General features: G+C 38.4%; 1 protein-coding gene across 37 annotated transcripts in view; it reads left to right on the top strand.

Annotated features, from left to right (window-relative positions):
* Positions 1-21,591, top strand: part of HNRNPC (heterogeneous nuclear ribonucleoprotein C (C1/C2)) — a 57,453-nt gene extending 35,862 nt beyond the window's left edge. For 21 of the 37 annotated variants that reach the window (XM_021098239.1, XM_021098257.1, XM_021098249.1 and 18 more), the window contains 4 exons: positions 10,931-11,091; positions 11,579-11,692; positions 11,940-12,100; positions 12,200-21,591. In XM_021098239.1, the coding sequence (XP_020953898.1) occupies positions 10,931-11,091; positions 11,579-11,692; positions 11,940-12,100; positions 12,200-12,283 (520 nt within the window). In that variant the 3' untranslated portion in view covers positions 12,284-21,591. 37 annotated transcript variants of the gene reach the window in all.

The raw sequence follows: 22,142 nt of genomic DNA on the forward strand, positions 1-22,142 counted from the left end.
TATTTTGCCTTCAGAATGGCATTCATTTTTGAAAAAGTAAGAAATAAAATTGGGAGATGAGTTGGATAGGGATAAGTTATGGATGGCTTTGAATGATGGATTTAGACCTGATAAAGGAATTAGTCATTGAAGAATGGCCTGATTTTTTTAAAAAATTAGTATACTCTTGGCATCCTGATAACATTACTATTCATGAATGTTAAGGAAACACGTTTATTTGGTTTAAATTATGCATTGTTTGTATGGAAGTCTATGGCGCATACTCGTTCTTTAGATTTGGTGAGATATCAGTATGCTTTCTTTGTTATTTTCATCTTAAAACTCCAATATATGAGTCATTAGTATTTTAAGTTAATATATATGTAAGAATTCCAGTTAGCTCAGCCTCTGCTTTTGGAATAAAAGTAATACCTTTTTTGATTTGGGAGTATTTCATGAAAGAGAAACATTTGAACTAAGTTGATTAATCATGCCAAGGGAATTGGATAAAGATATTAAGTCAGCTGGAAAATCATGAGCAAAGACCTGAAGGTGTACTTGTGTGTTTGAGAAATACCACATAGGCTATAGTAGCTAGTCAATAAAAGGCCAGAAAATAAGGCTGGAAAATAGTTTGGATGTAAATTGTTAAAGGTCCTTGAATGCCATATTAGTGGGATTTGAGTCTCATGCATTGTCAAAATCGTTATTTCAGCGTTTCCATTGTGACTCAGTGGGTCTAAGCGCCTGCCCACTGAGGTGCAGTATCTGTGAGGATACAGGTTCAATTCATAGCCTTGCTCAGTGGGTTTAGAATACAGTATAGGCCTGCAGCTGCAGCTCTGATTAGATCCCCTAGCATGGGAACCTCCATATAAAAAAGGAAAAAAAGTATTTCTTAGAGATTTCTTTAGATTTCTGTGTTCGAATACATTTTGAAAGCTCTGATTTTTGCACTGTGAAAATAGTAAAATGTAAAAATACCAGACCTTAATAGTTGAGAAAACATATTTCTTACCTACTGAAAACTTGGTTCACTGGTTGAGTGACTTGAAGGCACTGAGACTTAGTGGGTTTGAAGCAGCTTCCCTTTACCCTTTCTGCACACAGGAATTTCTAGGCCACATTTTATTCATGCCCAGTTACATCTGTAGGGATTCTTATACATCTAATCTAGGTAAACCCCTTAAGTATTGATGTATTTTTTTTCTCTAAGTTTTACTATTATCTTGGTGAGGCAGTGAGATTTTGACCATCCTTATTGTCATACTCTAATTTGGAAAAAGTTTTTTTTTAATTGAGGAATTTCAAAATTGAGTAAAAGAGATAAGACAGGTAAAGGAATACTGAAAACATTTAGATGCTTGCAAAAATATCTTCAGATTTCTTAGTGCTGCTCCCTGGTCTTAAAAATTGGTGGCAACACCACTGTTGGCCACACTCTAGTTTCTCAGGAGGCAAGAGAATACCTTTAGGTGTTCTCTGTATTATTGCTTGATATTACAGTGTCAGTGAAAAGTAATGTCTTTTACCTTCCATTCTGAAGTCAACCAATAGAAAAAGTGATGACTGGTGATGACTGGTGGAGTAACCAAATAGTAATTGATGAAGAGCTCATTCAGATTTATACTGAGGTCTAGTGGGAAACTGAACATACTCAGTTAAGAATGGAAAAACTAGGAGTTCCCGTCGTGGCTCAATGGTTAATGAATCTGACCAGGAACCATGAGGTTGCAGGTTTGATCCCTTTTCCTTGCTCAGTGGGTTAAGGATCCGGCATTGCCGTGAGATGTGTAGGTTGCAGATGCGGCTTGGATCCCACGTTCCTGTGGCTCTGGTGTAGGCCGGTGGCTACAGCTCCGATTGGACCCCTAGCCTGGGAACCTCCATATGCTGCGGGAGCAGCCCAAGAAATAGCAAAAAGACAAAAAATAAAATAAAATAAAAAAGAATGGAAAAACTACTCAGGCAAATGGTATTAATTTCCTCTCAGAAGTCATCCTGAAGATGATGCTTTATTCACAAGATTAAGATACTTAGTAACCTCCTAGATCAACTATGTTAGATTCTTTTCAAAAGAAGTTGAAAGATTTACTTTGAGATGTGCTGAAAACTCTTAAAAACATGAAATTCACATGAATATTTCAAGACATAAATTTGGCATTTCTGCTACCTATTGGCAACCTATATGGAGCAGAGAAAAGAATAGCTGAAGAATCCAAAGACTTAATCACTCAGCAGGAAAGGTTACGACCAGAATCATAGGTATCATCTTAGTTTTCTTATCCCTAAAAGGGAAATAATAATGCCTGCTAATAGAGTTGTTATGAAGACTAAAATATGGAAGATAATTACATTATAAATAACCTTCACATATTGTTAAGCTATCAGATACTATCAATCAAGAATTCTCGATCTTGGGAGTTCTCTTCTGGCACAGTGGGTTAAGAATCTGGGTTTTTTTCCCCTGCTGTGGCCATGGGTTCCATCCCTAACTTGGAAGCTTCCACATGCCATGGGTTTGGCCAAAAATTTTTTAAATTTCCAATCTTTTTAGAGCATGAAGATTAAAATCTCCTAAATTACTGAAAATTATACTTCTGAAATACTATTTTATTAGTCCTATTAACACTGTCACACATTAAAACATCAAATTGAAGGGAATCATGGCTAGCCTACCATTCTTTCCCACAAAAACTAACATCTCTAGCATAATTTGGGGGTCTTTATGTGTGACAAAAGTCTTCTAAATTAATGCATAGTGAAGTGCAAGGCAGGTGGAAAAAGGTAACCATCATATTCCTTAAACTAATATTTGAGCCCTGGGAGTTCCCATCATGGCTCAGCAGAAACGAATCTGACTAGGAACCATGAGGTGGTGGGTTCGATCCCTGGCCTGGATCAGTGGGTTAAGTATCCAGCATTGCCGTGAGCTATGGTGTAGGTTGCAGACGCGGCTCGGATCTGGCCGCGTTGCTGTGGCTTTGGTGCAGGCCAGCAGCAACAGGTCTGATTAGACCCCTAGCCTGGGAACCTCCATATGCCACAGGTGTGGCCCTAAAAAGACCAAAAATTAAAAAAAATAAATAAAAATAAAAATTTTTAAAAATTAAAAAAAAAAAAATAAAAGGAGTTCCCGTTGCGGCGCAGTGGTTAATGAATCTGACTAGGAACCATGAGGTTGCAGGTTCAGTCCCTGGCCTTGCTCATTGGGTTAAGGCTCCGGCATTGCCATGAGCTGTGGTGTAGGTCGCAGACTCGGCTCGGCTCAGATCATACGTTGCTGTGGCTGTGGTGTAAGCCGGTGGCTACAGCTGTGATTCAACCCCTAGCCTGGGAACCTCCATATGCCGAGAGAGCAGCCCAAATTTGAGCCCATAGTTTGTTGTAGGCACACAGAGTTTAGGCTTTGAGTTAATAAGACAAAAAATAGAGAATATGGATTGGAGCCCATCCCCAACTCCCCTCTTGTTGGTGTTAAGAAGAGCCTGCCCCCCCCCACCCCCGCTGGCCATACACATGGCCAAGGAACCCGCACCACAGCAGTGACATCACTGGATCCTTAACCTGCTCAGCCACTAGGGAACTCCTAGATGAGTTCTCTTTGGGCCTTCCCCCTGTTCCAATTTTCTCATGTCCCTGGGCAACAATGGACCTGAGAGATGGGGTTTATGTATGTGTATGAAGAAAGAGTACATAAAATATTTAGGTTTTAGAGAATTGGGTAAAACCATCTGCTTGGAAAGGCATGTGATTCAGAGAACAAGAAGGTTCTTGGCTGCCTGAAAAAGCCTTTTTTATTTTTTATTTATTTATTTTTTTTGTCTTTTTGCCATTTCTTGGGCCGCTCCCGTGGCATATGGAGGTTTGTTAATCCACTGAGCAAGGGCAGGGATGGAACCCACAACCTCATGGTTCCTAATTGGATTAGTTAACCACTGAGCCACAACGGGAACTCCAAGAGATAGATGCCTTTTTAGCTTTTCACTTTAGGTGACATTTACATGTCATTTTAGGCATAGGATGAAATTTGCATTTGCTCAGCCTTTCTATTGGTTGTATCTTTCATGTTGTAGTTGTCAAAAAGACTTCAGTATAATTATACTTTGAACATAAATATGATATTATTGGACTTAAATTTTTGACAGTAATATATTTTATTTAGCATTCATTTGGGACAGTTTTCTCATTTTATTGTGTCCTGGACACTTGTTGAGTATGTGGGAGATGTTTATTTGAAAGAGAAGTGTTTGAGTCTAATCAGAATCTGCTCTTTTAGGAATATACATTAGGACATTTTCCATCTATTTATACTTTATCAAGCTCCTAAATTTCTTTTTTCTTTTTTTAAAACTAGCTCTATTGAGATGTAATTCATTTTAAAGTGTACAGTTAATGGAGTTCCTGTCATGGCGCAGTGGACATGGACCATGAGGTTTCAGGTTTGTTCCCTGGCCTCTCTCAGTGGGTTAAGGATCCGGTATTGCTGTGAGCTGTAGTGTGGGTCGCAAATGAGACTCAGATCTGACCTTGCTGTGGTGTGGGCCAGCAGCTGTAGCTCTGATTAGACCCCTAGCCTGGGAACCTCCATATGCCATGGGTGTGACCCTAAAAGGCAAATAAATAAAGTGTACAGTTGAAATTATATATTCATAATTTTGCAGTCATGACCATGATCTGATTTTGGAACATTTTCATCACCCCCAAAATAAACAACTTACTGGCAATTGCTCCTTATTCTTCCTCTCTTCTAAGGCCTAGCAACTGTTAATCCATTTTCTACCTACAGATTTGCCTGTTGTGGAAATTTCATGTCAGTGGAATCATGTGACATGTGTCTTTTGTGACCAGTTTTTTATGGTTCATCCATGTATTATTAGTACTTTATTCCTTTTTATTGTTGGTTTGAGATGTTTCCACATTTTTAATAATGCTCCTCTGAACATTGGTGTACACATTTTTGCATAGGCGTATATTTTCATTTTTCTTGGGTATGTACCTCAAGGTAGAATTGCTGGGTCTTAAGATAATTCTGTGTTTAACTTTTAGAGGAATTGCCATTATGTCTTCCAAAGCAGCAATACCATTTTATATTTCCATCCACCATGTATGAGGGTTCTAATTCTCCACATCCTTGCCAACATTTGTTCTGTTATGTATCTTGGTTATTTAAGTTATTCTGGTGTGGGGATTATTTTATTATAGTTTTGATTTGCATTTTCTTTAATGCTGGTGTTGAGTTTGTGTGTGCTAATTGGCTCTTTATCTTTAGAGAAATGTTTTCTGATCCTTTGCCCAATTTTATATTGGGTAAAACATTTTTGTATATTCTGGATGTAATAACCAATATTATCATTTTTGAAGTTTATTACTCTTTAGTTTTTCTATGGTTTCACCATTTTGCTTTGTGATCACAGATATGTAACTATCAGTTTATACTAAGGACGTTAGCTGGTTTGTAAGGATTATGGTTTTGTTACAGGCTTGTAAAATTATAGAATTATCTAAGCTCTCTTTGAAAATAATTTATTAGTTAGTAGGTAGATGTCTGTGGAAGGAATAAACTAGGACAGCACTGGCCAAATAGAACTCTGTATATAGGGGCTATCAATTCCTGTTCTTTGTAAGTAGCAATGCATGTGGTGTTCCTCAACCTTGTTCATTGTTCTTTGGGCAAGGTAGCAATAACCTCTTTTGTTTTGTTTTTTCCTATAGTTAAAAAATCGTTATTTAGTTAAAATTTGACAATTTGGGTGTCCCTAAATATTGAATGATCCTATGCAACATACTGGTTTGCTGTTTAGTCCCTTCATCCTTTACATCAGCAGTACTTGATGTTTTAATCTTGACTATCATCCCAGATAATCTATATCCTTAGTGGACCCTAAAGCCAATTTGAAGAAAGTTGAGGACCTTAACGTACAACTATGCAAATTTACCTTGGTAATTAGCACTCCATTAGCAAAGCAAGTGTAAGTTAATACTTGTATACAGTTTGTCTTTTCCTATACTCATTGGGGCAAGCTTGTGGAAGGGTGCCTTCAAATAATGTTCAGAAATTGTCTCTTATTTTAGAAATAAAACACATTGTAAGGATTTCACCAATTGATTTATTTTAAAGCACAACGGCAAGAATTCCAGCTATGTCATGAAAGTGGGTTTGGGTGTCTATTTGACATGACGTAGTTTCATATTTACATTTCAGTGTAAAATGTTACATAGACATTTTTAGCACTTTTCCCTTATGTAATTAAAGTCAGTAGTCTATTCACTTGTAAAATAGAGCTTAGAGAAAAATATATATACTACAAAATTACATGTTGTAGGGTGAACTTTTGGTCTGTTTGTATTGGGGGGGGCACACTGTGGTGGATGGAAGTTCCCAGGTTAGGGGTCAAATTGGAGTTACAGCTGCAGGCCTACACCACAGACACAGCAGTGCAGGATTCCAAGCCTCATCTTCGACTTATACCATGATTCACGGCAACACCGGATCCATAAGCCACTGAGCAAGGCCAGGGCTCAAACCTGTGTCCTTATGAATCCGAATCCCAGTTGGGTTCATTACTACTGAGCCACAACAGGAACTCCAAACTTTTGGGTTTTATTTTATTTTTTTGGATTTTTAGGGCCGTACCTGCGGAATATGGAGGCTCCCAGGCTAGGGGTCCAATCGGGGCTGTAGCTACCAGCCTACGCCAGAGCCACAGCAACGCCAGATCCTTAACTTACTGAGCAAGGCCAGGGGTGGAACCTGCATCCTCATGGATACTAGTCAAGATTCGTTTGCACTGAGCCATGATAGGAACTCCCGAACTTTTGGTTTTTAATAAGAATTTGTCCCAAAAGAATTGTAAGCCATAGTCTTTAAGATAATTTCATTTTGTGTAAAGTCAAGAAATACATTTATAATAAAAGATGCCAATTTTTGAAGGCCTTGATTGTTGAACGTTTTCATGAGTATCAGTAGTTGATATTCTGCTCATGCAATGTAACTGAATGAACTCATGGATGAACCCATTACTGAAGTTCACACAAGGCCAAAGTAAATAAATTTTAATCTTGACAGTCATAAAGTCCTTTTCTTCAAAAAGTGTACAGCATAATGTTGTACAAGAGATGTGTTCTGAAGTTTTACTCTGGATGATGATATATCAGGAAACTTAACATTGAAGTTAATTTTAGCAGACAATTAAATTCAGCAGAGAGTCTCAGGCATTCTAAGCCCAAAAGTATAGTAGCCTATAGAATAAATCGCATTTTGAGGAAGATCAAAAGTAATCAGGAAATTTCATCTTGAAAACTTTTCTGTTGTAGAGGAAAAATAATGGAGTTGAAGGAAAAATACTTCCTAATCCCTGAATGAAATTATAATGGGATTGCATGTTTAAACTGAATTTGATAAATCAGAATTATTCTGGGGAGGAGTAATCTTAAGGTAGTTCTCACCTATAATTTGCTTCATATTGTGGCATTTGTTTTTTATTCACATTTTTTGTAGGCAACAATATGTAAAATATTAGTTGGTTTCCAGAATTTGATAATTAACATGACTTAAAATTATTTCTTATCCAAGTTTTTGGGTTTTTTAATCCAAATTTTTGAGAGAAGAAACAGCTATTGTACATTAAATATATTTAAGAGAATATAGATTTTTACTAATGCTATATTCTAGTTGTTTCTGCTTTGGTAGTGATTGAAATATATTGTTAATCAGGCTTTTTGTGACCCAAAGAAGATCGCTGTTACATCCAGTCATTTAAAAGCTTGCCTTTGAAAACCTATACATTTAATAAATACCTTGTAATGCTTATATTTTAGCTTAGATTAAGATGGAGATTTTGTCTTAATCTGTTTAGATTATTAGCTAGCTAATGTGTGTCCAGGAATGTTTTAATTTCTTTAAAATGGTCTTTTAATTGTCTTTTGTTCTGATTAGATTATATACCAACATTCAGTGTCCAGATTTCTGACTTAGGGTATAGTCAGAATTCTTTTAGTGTTTAAGTACTTTTTCCTCTGGTAATAATGAAACTTTCATAAAGACTTTTTAATGACTTGGGCTTTATCATTAGGGGATCAGCAGCTATTGTGTTTGCCTCATGTGATTTACTATAGTTTTCTTGTAGGAATAATGGTTACTTAATTTGTAGTTGGTTCATGAAGCTGTTATACTGAGCTTCTTCCTATTATCTATCCCTTTGACCCTAAGGGTTATCACCGTATGTATGGTTTTCCTCTTTGTGTTTCTCCTCCTCATATTTTCACATTGATGCACTTTGGCATTTTACATGGAAAGGTCTATTTAATAAATTTCCTTAAACGGATCTTTGTGGGTTTTTGAAAGCCCATTTTTACTTAAGCAGCAGTTCTGTGACAGTAAAAGTCCTTGAGCATTACCAGTTGATCTTTTTAAAATAGTTTTTTCTGGGAGTTCCCTGGTGGCCTAGCAGTTGAGGATCTGTGTTGTCACTGCTATGGCATGGGTCAATCCCTGGCCTAGGAACTTTTGCATGTGATAGGTACAGCACCCTCAATTTTTTTCTTCGAAGAACTGGAGTGTTTGACTTCCCTTTGTGTTCATGAGGCCATTACCTGGATTCAAAATACAGGCTTTTTATGCATCATTTTTGCTATGGTGATTTACCCTGGTCAGATGAACTAGTATAGTTCAAAAGGAAATTCCAGTGCCATGAAGTATAGGGAATCTGGAATGGCTAGCTCGTTGGTTTGGAGACTAGTGCCAGTGAGAATGAGTGAGTTGGGAGGTAGGTTAGATCTATAAATCCAACAGGGCTGGGGCATGTGCTGTTTCATGCCTAAAGATAAGGATAATTTATTATTTTTTTTAACCCCCAGAAGTTGTGTAAGGTGCAAAACATCATCACCTTACACAAAGAAAAGTAGTTTGTGAACTCTAATATTTTATAGTTTCTGAATTATTTTACATCAGAAAATTTTGGGCCAGAAGATGGAAAGCTCTATGTAAAAATGGAAGATATTAGTGCAGTTACTCAGTATCTCTTTTGTTTATTTCTGTTAATTTCCATAAGTGGGTTAATACTAACAAATTAGCAATCCAGTTAATACATGTCTACTGAGAAGAAACCTCTACAGAAATGCTAAGGCAGTCCTAATTTCTGAATCATAAATTTTCTTATTTCCTGGGACTCAAACTTTTTCTTATTGGATCTTAAGACATATATGAGTGCTTTAATAATTTTTATCAGTCATTGATTCTTTGGCACATGGTAAATCATTATTATGCTGCAAGAGGAATGGTGTTGGATGGTCAATGCTTAAAAACTGTTTGAGTGAAGATTAGTAGTAAGTCATTCCCTCACTTCTTTGGCAGTGTTCCTAGCATAGCCACTTATAGGAAAATATTAAAAATATTATCTTGTTAAAGTAGGGTGGAAACATTTTTATATTAAGGTAGGTAAGGTTTTTTTTCCTACTGATAATGTTTTACTTATACTGTCATGGGTTTTTGTAAAATAACAGATTGAAGAGACTTTGTAGAACCGCTCTCCATGTTTTTGGTTGTATTTTGGATTTTCTCTTTATAAATGTTCAGAGTCAATACCAGGCCATCACTTTGGTGTATCTTTTTTTTTCCTCTTGGCCGCACCATGGTATATGGATGTTCCTGAGCCAGGGATCAAATCCAAGCCTCAGCTACGGCAACACTGGATCCTTAACCTTCTGTCCCAGGCTGGGGATGAAACCTGATCTGTCTCAAAGACAATGCCAGATCCTTAACCTGCTGCAACACAGTGGGAACTACACTTGGGTGTATATTTAGCAGTCACTGGGATTACTTGTCCAGGGGAAGCAGCAGTTGAGCAGTCAGTGATTTTTGAGAACTAAATGTGTGCTGGACACACTAGTGAATAGTGAACAAGATAAACAATATTCTCTGTTGAAACTTTGAGTGGAGCTTATGCTGAATGTTAGAATTGATAGTGGTAGTGGTATTTATGCCCAGCTAATACATGAAATGCCTGTTTCTGTAGGCCAAAAATGGTTAATATTGGCCATTTTATTGGTTCAGTGTACTGTTACTAACTAATGGTAGTTACTTGTATGTTTCTGTGGTTAAAAAGATCAGGCAGGGGAGTTCCCGTCATGGCGCAGTGGTTAACGAATCCGACTAAGAACCATGAGGTTGCGGGTTCGGTCCCTGCCCTTGCTCAGTGTGTTAACGATCCGGCGTTGCCGTGAGCTGTGGTGTAGGTTGCAGACGCGGCTCGGATCCCGCTTTGCTGTGGCTCTGGCGTAGGCCAGTAGCTACAGCTCTGATTCGACCCCTAGCCTGGGAATCTCCATATGCCGTGGGAGCTGCCCAAAGAAATAGCAAAAAGACAAAAAAAAAAAAAAAGATCAGGCAGGATTTAGGTAACAAGAGCGCTGTTTGCAGGCTTGGTTGAAAATAATGTTCTTTTGGAGTTCCCACTGTGGCACAGTGGGTTAAGAACTCAACTTCAGTGGCTTGGTTCACTGTGGAGGCACGGGTTCAACTCCCTGGCTTGGTGCAGAGAGATTAAAAGATCTGGCATTGCTACAGCTGTGACATAGGTTGCAGCTGCAGTTTGGATTTGATCCCTGGTCCAGGAACTTCCATATGCTGAGGGTGTGGCCATATTTTAAAGAAAAAAAGTAATGTTCTATTAAAACTGCCATTGTACATAGGAACCTTTTATGTCCAATGCTTAAGGCAACCAACCATATTATTGGATGTGTGTGTGTGTATATGTATTTTCTTGAAGGAAAGTGGCTGCAGTATTAAATATCAAAGAATAAAGAATTTTACTGGCCTTTTGAATTAAATTAGCAAAAAATTATTATTGTAAGGCGGTGGACAATATTTTACTATTTAATAAGGAGACTGTTTGAATCTTCCTGACTCAATTTTAGTGGTGAAGGAATTCTTTTTCTTTTTCTCTAACAGGATGTACAGTTACCCAGCACGTGTTCCTCCTCCTCCTCCTATTGCTCGGGCTGTAGTGCCCTCAAAACGCCAGCGTGTATCAGGAAACACCTCACGAAGGGGCAAAAGTGGCTTCAATTCTAAGAGTGGACAGCGGGGATCATCTTCTAAGTCTGGAAAGTGTATGTATTATTATCGCAGCTTTATGATTCTTATATTTCTTGTGTGTTGAAATAGGGAAATTAATGCAGTTAATAATCAGGTTTTGTACAAATGACTTTGGATAGTCAAAATTATAAAAGGTGACAAATAGTGATTAAAGGGCCAACTCTAAACAACCTAACGCCTTGGTAATTTGAAAAAAAGTCATTAGATTTTAGAGAGTTGAAATACCTATTCAGTGTATGAAATGTGTTAGTAAAACAGAACCGAAAATGCTTTAAAATAGAATTGAGGTCTTTGGCTTGCCTTAATGTTAAGAATGCTGCTGCTAAGGGATAGGCACATTAGATTCAGTTTTCAGCTTCCACCTAAAAGATCAAAGGTCCCTGTTACTAGGACAATTTGGTACAGGCTCCATTTCCCTCCAGGGATCTCATGTTGGTTACTGTTGTATAGTCTAGGTGAAGAGTGTGTTTGAGTCTAATCTAGATTTTATTTGTATTAAAGTAAAAGGAGATGACCTTCAGGCCATTAAGAAGGAGTTGACCCAGATAAAACAAAAAGTGGATTCTCTACTGGAAAGCCTGGAAAAAATCGAAAAGGAACAGAGCAAACAAGGAGGTAAATAATGGTCCTACACTTGTTGGGTGTAAAGTAGGGTTAGTTACCTAAGATAGTTGAAAGTGTATGTTGGAGTAGTGGGATATAAAGCAGTTGATGAATTTGAAACTTGTGGAGTTTGAATTGGGAAGGGCATTTGTGTGGGAGGATTTAGACTTGTGCTGCATCTCTGTGATCATTAGTGGGGATTGTCTACATCCTGTGGACATTACTTGCCCCTAGACAGACTTGTCCTTCTCATCCCCAGTAGAGATGAAGAATGATAAGTCAGAAGAGGAGCAGAGCAGCAGCTCCCAGAAGAAAGATGAGACTAATGTGAAGATGGAGTCTGAGGGGGGTGCAGATGACTCTGCTGAGGAGGGGGACCTACTGGATGATGATGATAATGAAGATCGGGGGGATGACCAGGTGAAAACCACGGGAAAGGAAAGAAAGAGGTGGTGGAGGGGGGATCAGGGACACATGGAGTGCCTCTAACTCCATCCTATTTGTGTCTGTTTCTCACAGCTGGAGTTGATCAAGGATGATGAAAAAGAGGCTGAGGAAGGAGAGGATGACAGAGACAGCGCCAATGGCGAGGATGACTCTTAAGCACATAGTGGGGTTTAGAAATCTTGTCCCATTATTTCTTTACCTAGGCGCTTGTCTAAGATCAAAATTTTCACCAGATCCTCTCCCCTAGTATCTTCAGCACATGCTCACTGTTCTCCCCATCCTTGTCCTTCCCATGTTCATTAATTCATATTGCCCTGCGCCTAGTCCCATTTTCACTTCTTTGACGCTCCTGGTAGTTATGTTAAGTCTTACCCTGTAATTTTTGCTTTTAATTTTGATACCTCTTTATGACTTAACAATAAAAAGGATGTATCGTTTTTATTAACTGTCTCCAAAATAATCTGTTGTTATGCAGGGAGTACAGTTCTTTACATTCATACATGAGTTAGTAGTTGCTTCCCTAACTGCAAAGGCAATCTCATTAGTTGAGTAGCACCTGAGAGCAGCTTTGAGTTAGAGGTATGTGTGTTATACCCCACATAAGAGTGCTGTGTGGGGCTGTTCAACACAAATGTAACAATGTATTTTTGTGAATGAGAGTTGGCATGTCAAATGCATCCTGTAGAAAAATAATTAGTGTAATAGTCTTAAGATTTGTTTTCTAAAGTTGATACTGTGGGTTATTTTTGTGAACAGCCTGATGTTTGGGACCTTTTTTCTCAAAATAAACAAGTCCTTATTAAACCAGGAATTTGGAGAAAAAATAAACACCCTGGTTTTTTATTTTTGTATTTTATAGTTGTTTACTTCAAATTCTTTGTTCCACAGCAGCTTCCACAAAACCCCTAGAATGTACTACTAGATAATGTTTTTCTTTGAGTCATAACTACTCTGCATACCAACATACACAACTCAAATTGTTTTGCTGGGGTGGGAGTTGAATTAAGGAGACAAGTGACTTGTGGAGTGGAGATTGTTTTGCAAATATGGCTTTTAAATACTGATGATAAAGTTTGGGAACTACATTAAGCTGTTTTTGTCGGTGCTTTGTGGTCCAGTTAGCACCCTTTTTGAGATTTTTTTATTGTGTGCTAAATTGTTCCATTTCTAAATAGAAGAGGCTCAAACATGTCAAGATTTTAGGAAAAGGTGAAACAACTGGAGAATGAAAGCTGTATTTTCTTCAATTTTAGTTCTTTTGATTGCTATTTATAGCCCTAGTTACCATGTGGATTCTGAGTCTATGCCTCAGTGTTACTGAAAATAGGAGAGGTCTTTATTTTCTGGTCGTCTTTAGTCTATGTCTTCCTAAATAACTGTGAGGATGTAGAGTTATATGTTTATCTTACATTTAATTAATTCAATCCATATAAACTAATTTTTGCCCCTTATGTTTTATACTTGAGTTTTTCCAGCAGAGCAGGATAGAAATATGGTTAAATTGAACTCTTATCACTCATACAAACCTTGGATTCCCCAGAAAGTTGCTGCTGTTTCATAGATACAGCAAAGGAATTTTTATACAAGCTACTATGGGCAGAAATCACACCCTATTTATGAAGCTCTCATAAATCATTTTATAAAACAGGTGACAAAGAATAGAAAGAAGGGAGAGGCTAAACTGGATGACCCTTGAATCTCAAATCCATAGTATATGAGTAGCTTTTGTGTGATAATTTGGTCAAAAATACTTCTAATCTCCCCGTTTTCTGATTGTGTGTGTTCATATGTTACACAAACTCATAACTCATGACAAGAAAATAAACTAGATACTAAGAGAAAGATGCTAATAAATGTGTTTGAGATTATGTTAGCCATCAGTATTTTAAAAGATAGGCATGAACATGTCTGTGTTTAAGTATTGATTTTAAAAAAAAATCTCTGGAAAAAGCCCTCTTAAGCTAGAGAAATGATTGTACACTCTCAGAAAAACTACACACACGTGGGCATATGCACATGCATATAGGGTTACTGATAAAATACCTGTGTTACTAATTTGTCTTGAGGAAGAGTCATTTCATGCTGTAGGTCTCACACTACTATGAATTAAATTTCCTCATGTAACGAAGAACAGTACTCTGGGTGATCTATTCAGATCAATACTTTCAATGCAGGCCCCTAGGCTAAAACTATAGAAAGTAAAACATTTTTAAAATAGCATATTAAATATTTTTTGAAATCTGATCAAAGGCAGATATTATAGACTTCCCCCCCCCAAGGCTAGTATTCTTGAAGATCCTGTGATAGGTTTTTAGTCACTGTTACAGTGCCTAACCCCAGGAAGTGAGACTAGAATAGGTTCAGTAGAAATTAAGAGACTGAATAGGCTTGGCAGTGCAAGTAAAGGTGGAAAGTTTGACAGTTCTAGAATCAACTAATTGTTTAGAGAGAATTCTGGGTAACTTGACAGCCTCAAAGACAGGGGCTTTACAATAATGAGTGGAAGTAAGATTAAAAACAAAGTTGGGTGTAAAGTTTAGGATAATGGGTTTTTCTTTTAGTTTCTGTTTTTGTTTTTTTGTTTGTTTTTTAGGGCCGTACCCTCGGCATATGGAGGTTCCCAGGCTAGGGGTCTAATCAGAGCTACAGCTGCTGGCCTCCGCCAGAGCCACAGCAACGCCAGATCCTTCCTTAACCCACTGAGCAAGGCCAGGGATCTAATCTGCAACCGCATGGTTCCTAGTTGGATTTGTTTTCACCGCACCGCAACGGGAACTCTGTATAATGGGTTTTCTTAATGTGCCATGAAGTGTAAGAAAAGTGCCTTGGAAGCTTTTAAGAATTTCAGTCTCCAACAAAGATTGGAAAGCAAGAGAAAGGTGGATGATTAAAAAGAAATCCCTTTTCAACATTTCTGATGGTACATAAATTTTAATTGGTAAGCTGTTCTTTGGAACTCACTGGCTTAGGGTAGGTACTTTCTAATTTGCTGTTACCTCACCAGATAAAGGAGCGAACTTAAAGACATCAAGTTGGAGTAGATGACAAATTTGGAATGCTTGAAAATGAGGGGGTTCCCAATGGATTTCAGTTTGGAAACAGATTCGTGTCAGTCAATGCATGTTTTGAAGCCCGTGTTTTATAGAGGGAACTAGATAGAAAAAGTAATAATGAAAACAAGAATATAGTAAATTGGAAGGGCATATGCTGAAGTCAAAGGATTGAGAGTAAACAGAAGGAGTAGTAGAACAAAAATAACTATTTGAGCCAATGGAGTGGACATAAAATATTAGTAAATCTACTGGACACCTTCGCAGCAGTATATTCCAAAAAATAAGTAGCCAAGGAAAAGCCCCAAGGTTATGATAGGAAAGTAAAGAAGCAGGTGACAAACTATACTTCACAAGAAGTAGTGCTAACAGCCCAGATGAAGTGATGGGATGGGATGTGTTGTGAAAATAGTTGGGGAATAGGAAATGGCTGTGTATTTAAAGAGATCAGTTGGAAAATGTACTTTGTTCTGAGAATGTGTGGCTAGCCTGTGACAGCACTTGACTGGCCACTGATTTACTAATTTTATTTTAAAAAATCAGTGGTAAATAGATATGACATAGAAATGACAGTGATTAGTAAATTTTATATATAATATGCAGAGTGGGGATACTAAATAACCTCACTTTATCGATGCTGTACCTCAGAACAAATTTATACTAGGGTGTTTATTTGACTAATAAGGGGCACTGTGTTGGAGAACTTTTAGTGTTTGGAACGACCTTTGGGATAAAGTAAAAATTAGGCCAATTAAATTCTGTAACGAAATGTTCCATTGTGGCTCAGTGGATTAAGGACCTGACATCTCTTGAGGATTCATGTTTGATCCCTGGGCTGGCTCAGTTAAGGATCCATCATTACCATAAGCTATGGCATAGGCTGCAGCTGTAGCTCTTATCCATTCCCTGGCCCAGGAACCCAAATGCCACAGGTGTGGCCCTAAAGAGAAAGAAGGAAAAAAACTTTAGCGAAAAGCCTGGATATAGATGTATAGCTGACTGGGATGACAGAATTCCAAATGTTTAGAGAGGAGACTAAACTAGGGGTTTTGAAAATTTTAAGTTATTCCAAGATTAATAAAATTAATCTTAACTGAATTGAAGTAAATCAAGGAGAAGGCCTTAAAACTGGTAGTTGCATTAGTAACTTTCGAGTTTGAAAAAATTAGAACCTCAGTTATGGAAACCCCAGGACCTGTTTACAAAGTGTTGAAGAATTAAAGCTCTTTTGTGAGCTAGAGTGGCACTCTGCCCCCACCACTTAAATTAGAACTACAAAACATAGGAAGAGGGGAGAGATACTATAATGTGGAATATGCAAAACAAATTAAAAACCAGTAGTTAACAGGAAAGAGTTGTAGCCAAGATGAATGGGGAATAAGAAAGCACTGTACAGTCCAGTAGAACTTTGTGTGATGATGGAAATGTTTTATCACACCGTATCATACCAATATGGTATCCCTGTGGCTGAGCCCTTGAATTGTGGCTAGTGTGATAGGAATTGGATTTTGTTATTTTTAATTTAAATAGCCACATATTATATGTGACTGCCTTATTAGGGTAGTATTAGATAATACCAAGCAGTTTCTAAACAAGTACAGATACTGATTACAAACTCAAACTTATATGCACAAATGTGACTTTCCAAGATGGTTCATGTCCTATATTCATTGAAAATAAATTATTCTCAGGCTCTGTAGACACTAACACTGAAACTTACCTAGAACATCCCTATTCCCTAACATGGAGTATTTCCCTAGCATGAGAACATCTGCAACTGCAGGACTGGTCCATGTTGCTCACACCTCCATTTAGCAATGTCTCTTGCAGGATAAAATACATTTAAGTTGGAACCAATCTTGTCAGTTGGGTGGCCTGAGGCTCAAAGCAGATACTACCATTTACAGAGTTGTATAGCCACTCAGCATAATGCTACAAAGGCTTTTAACATGTACAATCTTACTTGATTATTGCACAATCCTTTTACATGTATATGGAAGTGGTGATTGCCATGTTTCAATAATTTTGAGAGAGGTTATAGCTATTAAGTGGTGGTGCCAACCTTGCAATCTGTTATCTAAACATCCATGGATTTCCTACCTTAGGAAAGGGGATGGTATCTTTGAACACACATCCTGAATCCTTCAAAGTGACAGAACTGTTTCCAAACTATAGTAACATACTCTGAGCACCTACTCTCTTAAACTTAACAAAAGAGGAAAAAATATCCTCACCATTTTTCTTTCCATTCTGGTCATTGAGCGGTTTGTGAACTAATCATTGGAAAAGCAGAATAACTAAAAAATGCCAAGGAGCTGAAATTCTGCTGTTTTGTGCTACATGTTTGGGCTTTAAAAATGTAGCAAGTATACAGAAAATACATTTTCTCCCACCCATTTTCTTAGCTCTTCCTGGGGCACCCAGAACCGCTATTTTAAACCATTTCCACCCCCAAACAACATAAACTTTACAACCGTCTTGTTAAGAAGTTATTATTTGTCAGGATAATACAATGACTGCATGACTTTGTCTCTGTACCTTGATAGTTACATGACTCATTAGAAGCATCTGGCCATTGCAAGGGCATCCTAAAAAACAAGTCCCAAAAGGACTTGATGTGAAAGGGAATGGATGACACAAACCCTCACAAGCCACAGTAATGAATTGCTGGTGTGGCTATAAGACATGAATGGAGGGGGATGGTAGGTGGGAGGTGAACCTGCTTATTTCCACGTTGGTCCTTTGTTAATAGCTGTACTAGTTCTCATCTAAACTTGGAAGTCTTATTGTGGACTTTGATGCTTTTTTTTTTTTTTTTGGCCTGTTTTGTCCCTGCCTTGAGGGATGCTTGCTTGCTCCAAAGAGTTACAAATGAGAAACTTCAGGGACCCTCTTGGCCCTACTGGAAGAAATTACCCTAACCAGAGAGCTGGACCAGATGGTCTGCTAAATAGCTCGCTAGAGCCAGCTGCCAGCCCAGCCTTACCCACAATAATATTCCTCTCTCTGCTTGGAATCTGTGTTAAATTTATTAGTTTCTTCATCCAGGCAAATCTGCTCCTCGTCCAGAATTTTATATGTACTCTAAACAAAAGCTGTTTGGTAGCAGCAGCTAGGTCATTCCCAAGGTTTCAGAAGTCGCTGAGGTTTAGTTGCTAGGAAGTTATGCTGTGGTGGTCTGCACTGTCCTTGCCAGGTCCCCCATCCTGGACTGACCCTTGGTGTATTTTCAGCTAGAGGTGTTCCAACTCTCTCTGCCGAAAGCAGAGAGAGAAACAGCCTTTGATAGCATCTACTCCCCCAGGGGCAGTCCTAGCAGCATTCTTACTTTTTTTCTCATGACCCCTTTGGAGTCGGCCTTAGAGTTTGCTGTCCAGTGTTTTCGTTCCCTCTTAGCTGGGCATACAATCCTGATCCATTCTATAGGGTCCAGCAAATACTTTCATACATACCCGGGGCCCTACCGTCTCTCCCTCAGCTTCGGATCAGGCAGCACTCCTGAAATGGGCTGTTTTGTCCTCCTAAACATCCACCTGGGTGTAAGTATATACATCTTTCCTTCAAAATATTAACACCCCTAGCAGAATCTCTCACCTCCCCAAGGATTCTGCAGCCTTCATGCAAATGACTCGAAGATTCATTTCTCCTAAATCTCTACAGACTTCAGGGAGCTTGTCTTAGCTTTGATGTATCTGGAGTTCTGTTTCAACTTTTCCCATCAAGATGGCAGCCTCCTGCCTGCCCTCTGTTTTTCATTTTGCCTTCCTTGTAATGCCCTTGGGTGTTTTTCCTTCACTGATGATTCCATAGTTATGTCCCCCCCCCCTCTTTTTTTGGGCAACAATCTTCAATTCTTTCTTTAAGTATTATTGGTACTTAGCATCTTGAGACTATCCCAGACACAATTTGGTTGCAACATGGCCACACCTTTTTTTTTTCCCCTAAGACATGGGCTAGTGAAGCAATAACCAAGGCTAACAATGCTTCTGTATCTAGCCGATGTAAACACATGATTGATTTGCTCTGTTCAGAAATAAAGATGACACACCATATTTTTAATAGCTGCTGTTAAAATGTAGGTGCCTCCTAAATATCTGCTCAGTCGTTTTATTCTTCTCTGTCTTAACTGCTACCATCCCAGTCCAAGCAACCATCACCTTGCAGCTGGCTTACTCAGTACCCTCTACCCTCCTGTATACCCACATCCACTGTGATCCTTTTCCAATCCCATCTCCACACATCAGCCATAGTGATCTTTTCAAAACACACATATAATCATGGCACTTCTCACCTTAACACACACATGCACACACACGCACACACCAGCAGCTTCACTTCTTGCCCTTAGGGTAATGCCAAAACAACACAGTATACACATGGGCAAAAATGGTCTTCCCTTGCCCATCTCTCTAGTCTCTACCACATGCTCCCTGTGCTTTGCCTCTTCCAACCATGTGGGACTTCTCTTTGTCTCTCTTTCTCCCCATGCTCTTCCCTTCCGCCTTTACCCATTTGTCCCTAGTTGATTTCCATTTATCCTTAGAGTTTAGCACAAGTGTCACTCTAGGAATCCTCCCTACCTTTCCTAAGTAGACCAATAGGCTTTCATAGAGCCAAGAATCGCTTTGTAGTCACACTCATCAATTTATATGATTATTTGATTAATAAGTTTTTCTTATTATCAGGAACCACATCTATTTATTAGTGTTCACCAGTATATCCCAAGTGCTTAACATAGTGTCTGAATCACAAATATATGTTGAATGAATGAATGGGGAAGGGAAAGGAAGAAGGTGAAAGAGGATTAGCCCTGAGTGAGGCAGTCTTGGAAACAGCAGGAATGCTAAAGCAAGGGTGAAGAACTGACTCTTCACAACACACCTGGAGGAATGCTGTTAATGCCTGTGCCTGTCTCAAGGAGGTGCTTTCCTAACGGGTGAATTTCGGTGCCTTTGCTTCTGTTATGTTTCCCAACTCCCAATGTCAGCCTCCAACAAATCCCTCAATAATTGTGTCTGATGCCAAGGATAAGAGAGAAAGCTCATTATCCAGAAAGATAGATATGCCCACTGCAATGAACCTTTAAGTCCAACTCCCTTACATAGCCCACTCTCCACTTGATGAGCAGCTCACCTACCCCTCAACACCTGCGTTCTTTAATTTTTAAAATTAAAGTGTACATATATACTACAAAATGCATACATTTTAAGCATTCAGCTTAAGGAAGATTTGCAAAGTGAATATGACTGCGCTCTGATCAGGATATGGGACATTCGTTACCAGTACGTCAGTGCCCCCTCCAGTTATTACACTGCTAGGTAACCATTATTTTGACTTTTATCACCATAGATAGGTTTTGTCTATTTTAGAACTACATGTAGGTGGAATAGTATTGTGGAAATTTGGGCTCTCCTTGCAAGAACACTTTAATGCAGTGGTTTATTTTGGGGATGATTCCAGAAGACATACTGATAACGTGGCAAGAGTGAGACAGTTGAGGAAAATTCAATATGAAGGTATGTTATTGAGACTGGATACATAATGCTTCCCAGAACTGTCTGATGGGTGGGAGAACGGGAGGCTAAAATATTTAGCCACTGGCTCCTGTTCCCCATCGACTGAAGGATGCCACAAGGGTTTAACTTCTATATAATTCTGGGCTGTAACGGATCTCAGTAGGCTCTGGCAACAATGAAGGGCATTTGGATTGTTTTCGTTTGGGATAATACTGCTGTGAACATTCTTGTACATTTTTGAGAACATGTACACATTTCTGCTGGGTATATAATTGGGTGGAATTGCTGGGTCACATAGTATGAGTATATTTAGCTTTAGCAGATACTGCCAAACATTTTCCAAAGTGTACTACTATATATCCCTACTAGCTGTAAATGAAATTTTCAGTTACTCCACATCCTTGCCAACCTGATATTGTCAGGTTTTTTAATGAGTGTGTAGTGGTATCTCCCTTTGCCTTTTGGTAAACTTTGAAGTATAATTTACATGCAGAAAAGTACACAAATTATGTGCATACCTGTTACTTTTCACACACTGAACACACACCAGCTAGAAATCAAAAACTGGAAAATCACCAACACTACAGCCCCATGCAAGCATGCCCTCTTCCCATCACTATGCCACCATTCCAGGAACATTATCCTGACACCATAGATTCTCTTTGTCTGATTTTGGAACTTTAAATAAATAGAATAATGTATTATGTAGTTTTGTGTGTGTCTGGCTTTTTGATTCAACATTATGTGTGCAATTCATCTATATTGTTGCATGTTGTAGTTCATACTGTTGTATAGTATTATGTTGTAAAAATATACCACAGTTTATTCACTCTGTGAATAGGCATTTGGACTGTTTTCAATTTTGGCTATTATGAATAAAGCTGTTATGAACATTCTAGAGCATGTTTTTTGAACATATGTATTTATTTCTGCTGGTTATGACACTAAGAATGAAATTACTGGGATAAAGAGTATTCCCCACACCCTTGCCTACCTGCTATTTTCTGACAAATTTTAAAGGTGCCTAGTGGTATCCTGTTTAAAAAAATTTTTTCTTTTAAAAAAAACCTTTAACGTTGGAATAATGTTAAATTTACCGAAAAGTTGCAAAGACAGTGCAGAGAACTCCTTGTATGTCTCTCATCAAGTTTCCCCTGCAGTTAAATTAACATCCTGACGCTATGGTGGCACATTTGTCAAAACTAAGAAACCAACACTGGTACATTACTATTAAACTGCAGACCTTATTCAGATTTCACCAGTTTTTACATGTGTGTGTGTTCCTGCACAATTTTGCCGCATGTGTAAATTCATGTAGCCATCACCACAATCGACAGAAAGGACTATCCCATCATCACAAAGGAACCTTTGTACTATTTACTGTCACATCATGTCCCGCCCCCCCCCCATCCTCTACTACCATCCCTAGCCACTGGAAACCACTAATCT

This window comes from Sus scrofa, chromosome 7, assembly GCF_000003025.6.
Source record: "Sus scrofa isolate TJ Tabasco breed Duroc chromosome 7, Sscrofa11.1, whole genome shotgun sequence".
NCBI lineage: Eukaryota > Metazoa > Chordata > Mammalia > Artiodactyla > Suidae > Sus > Sus scrofa.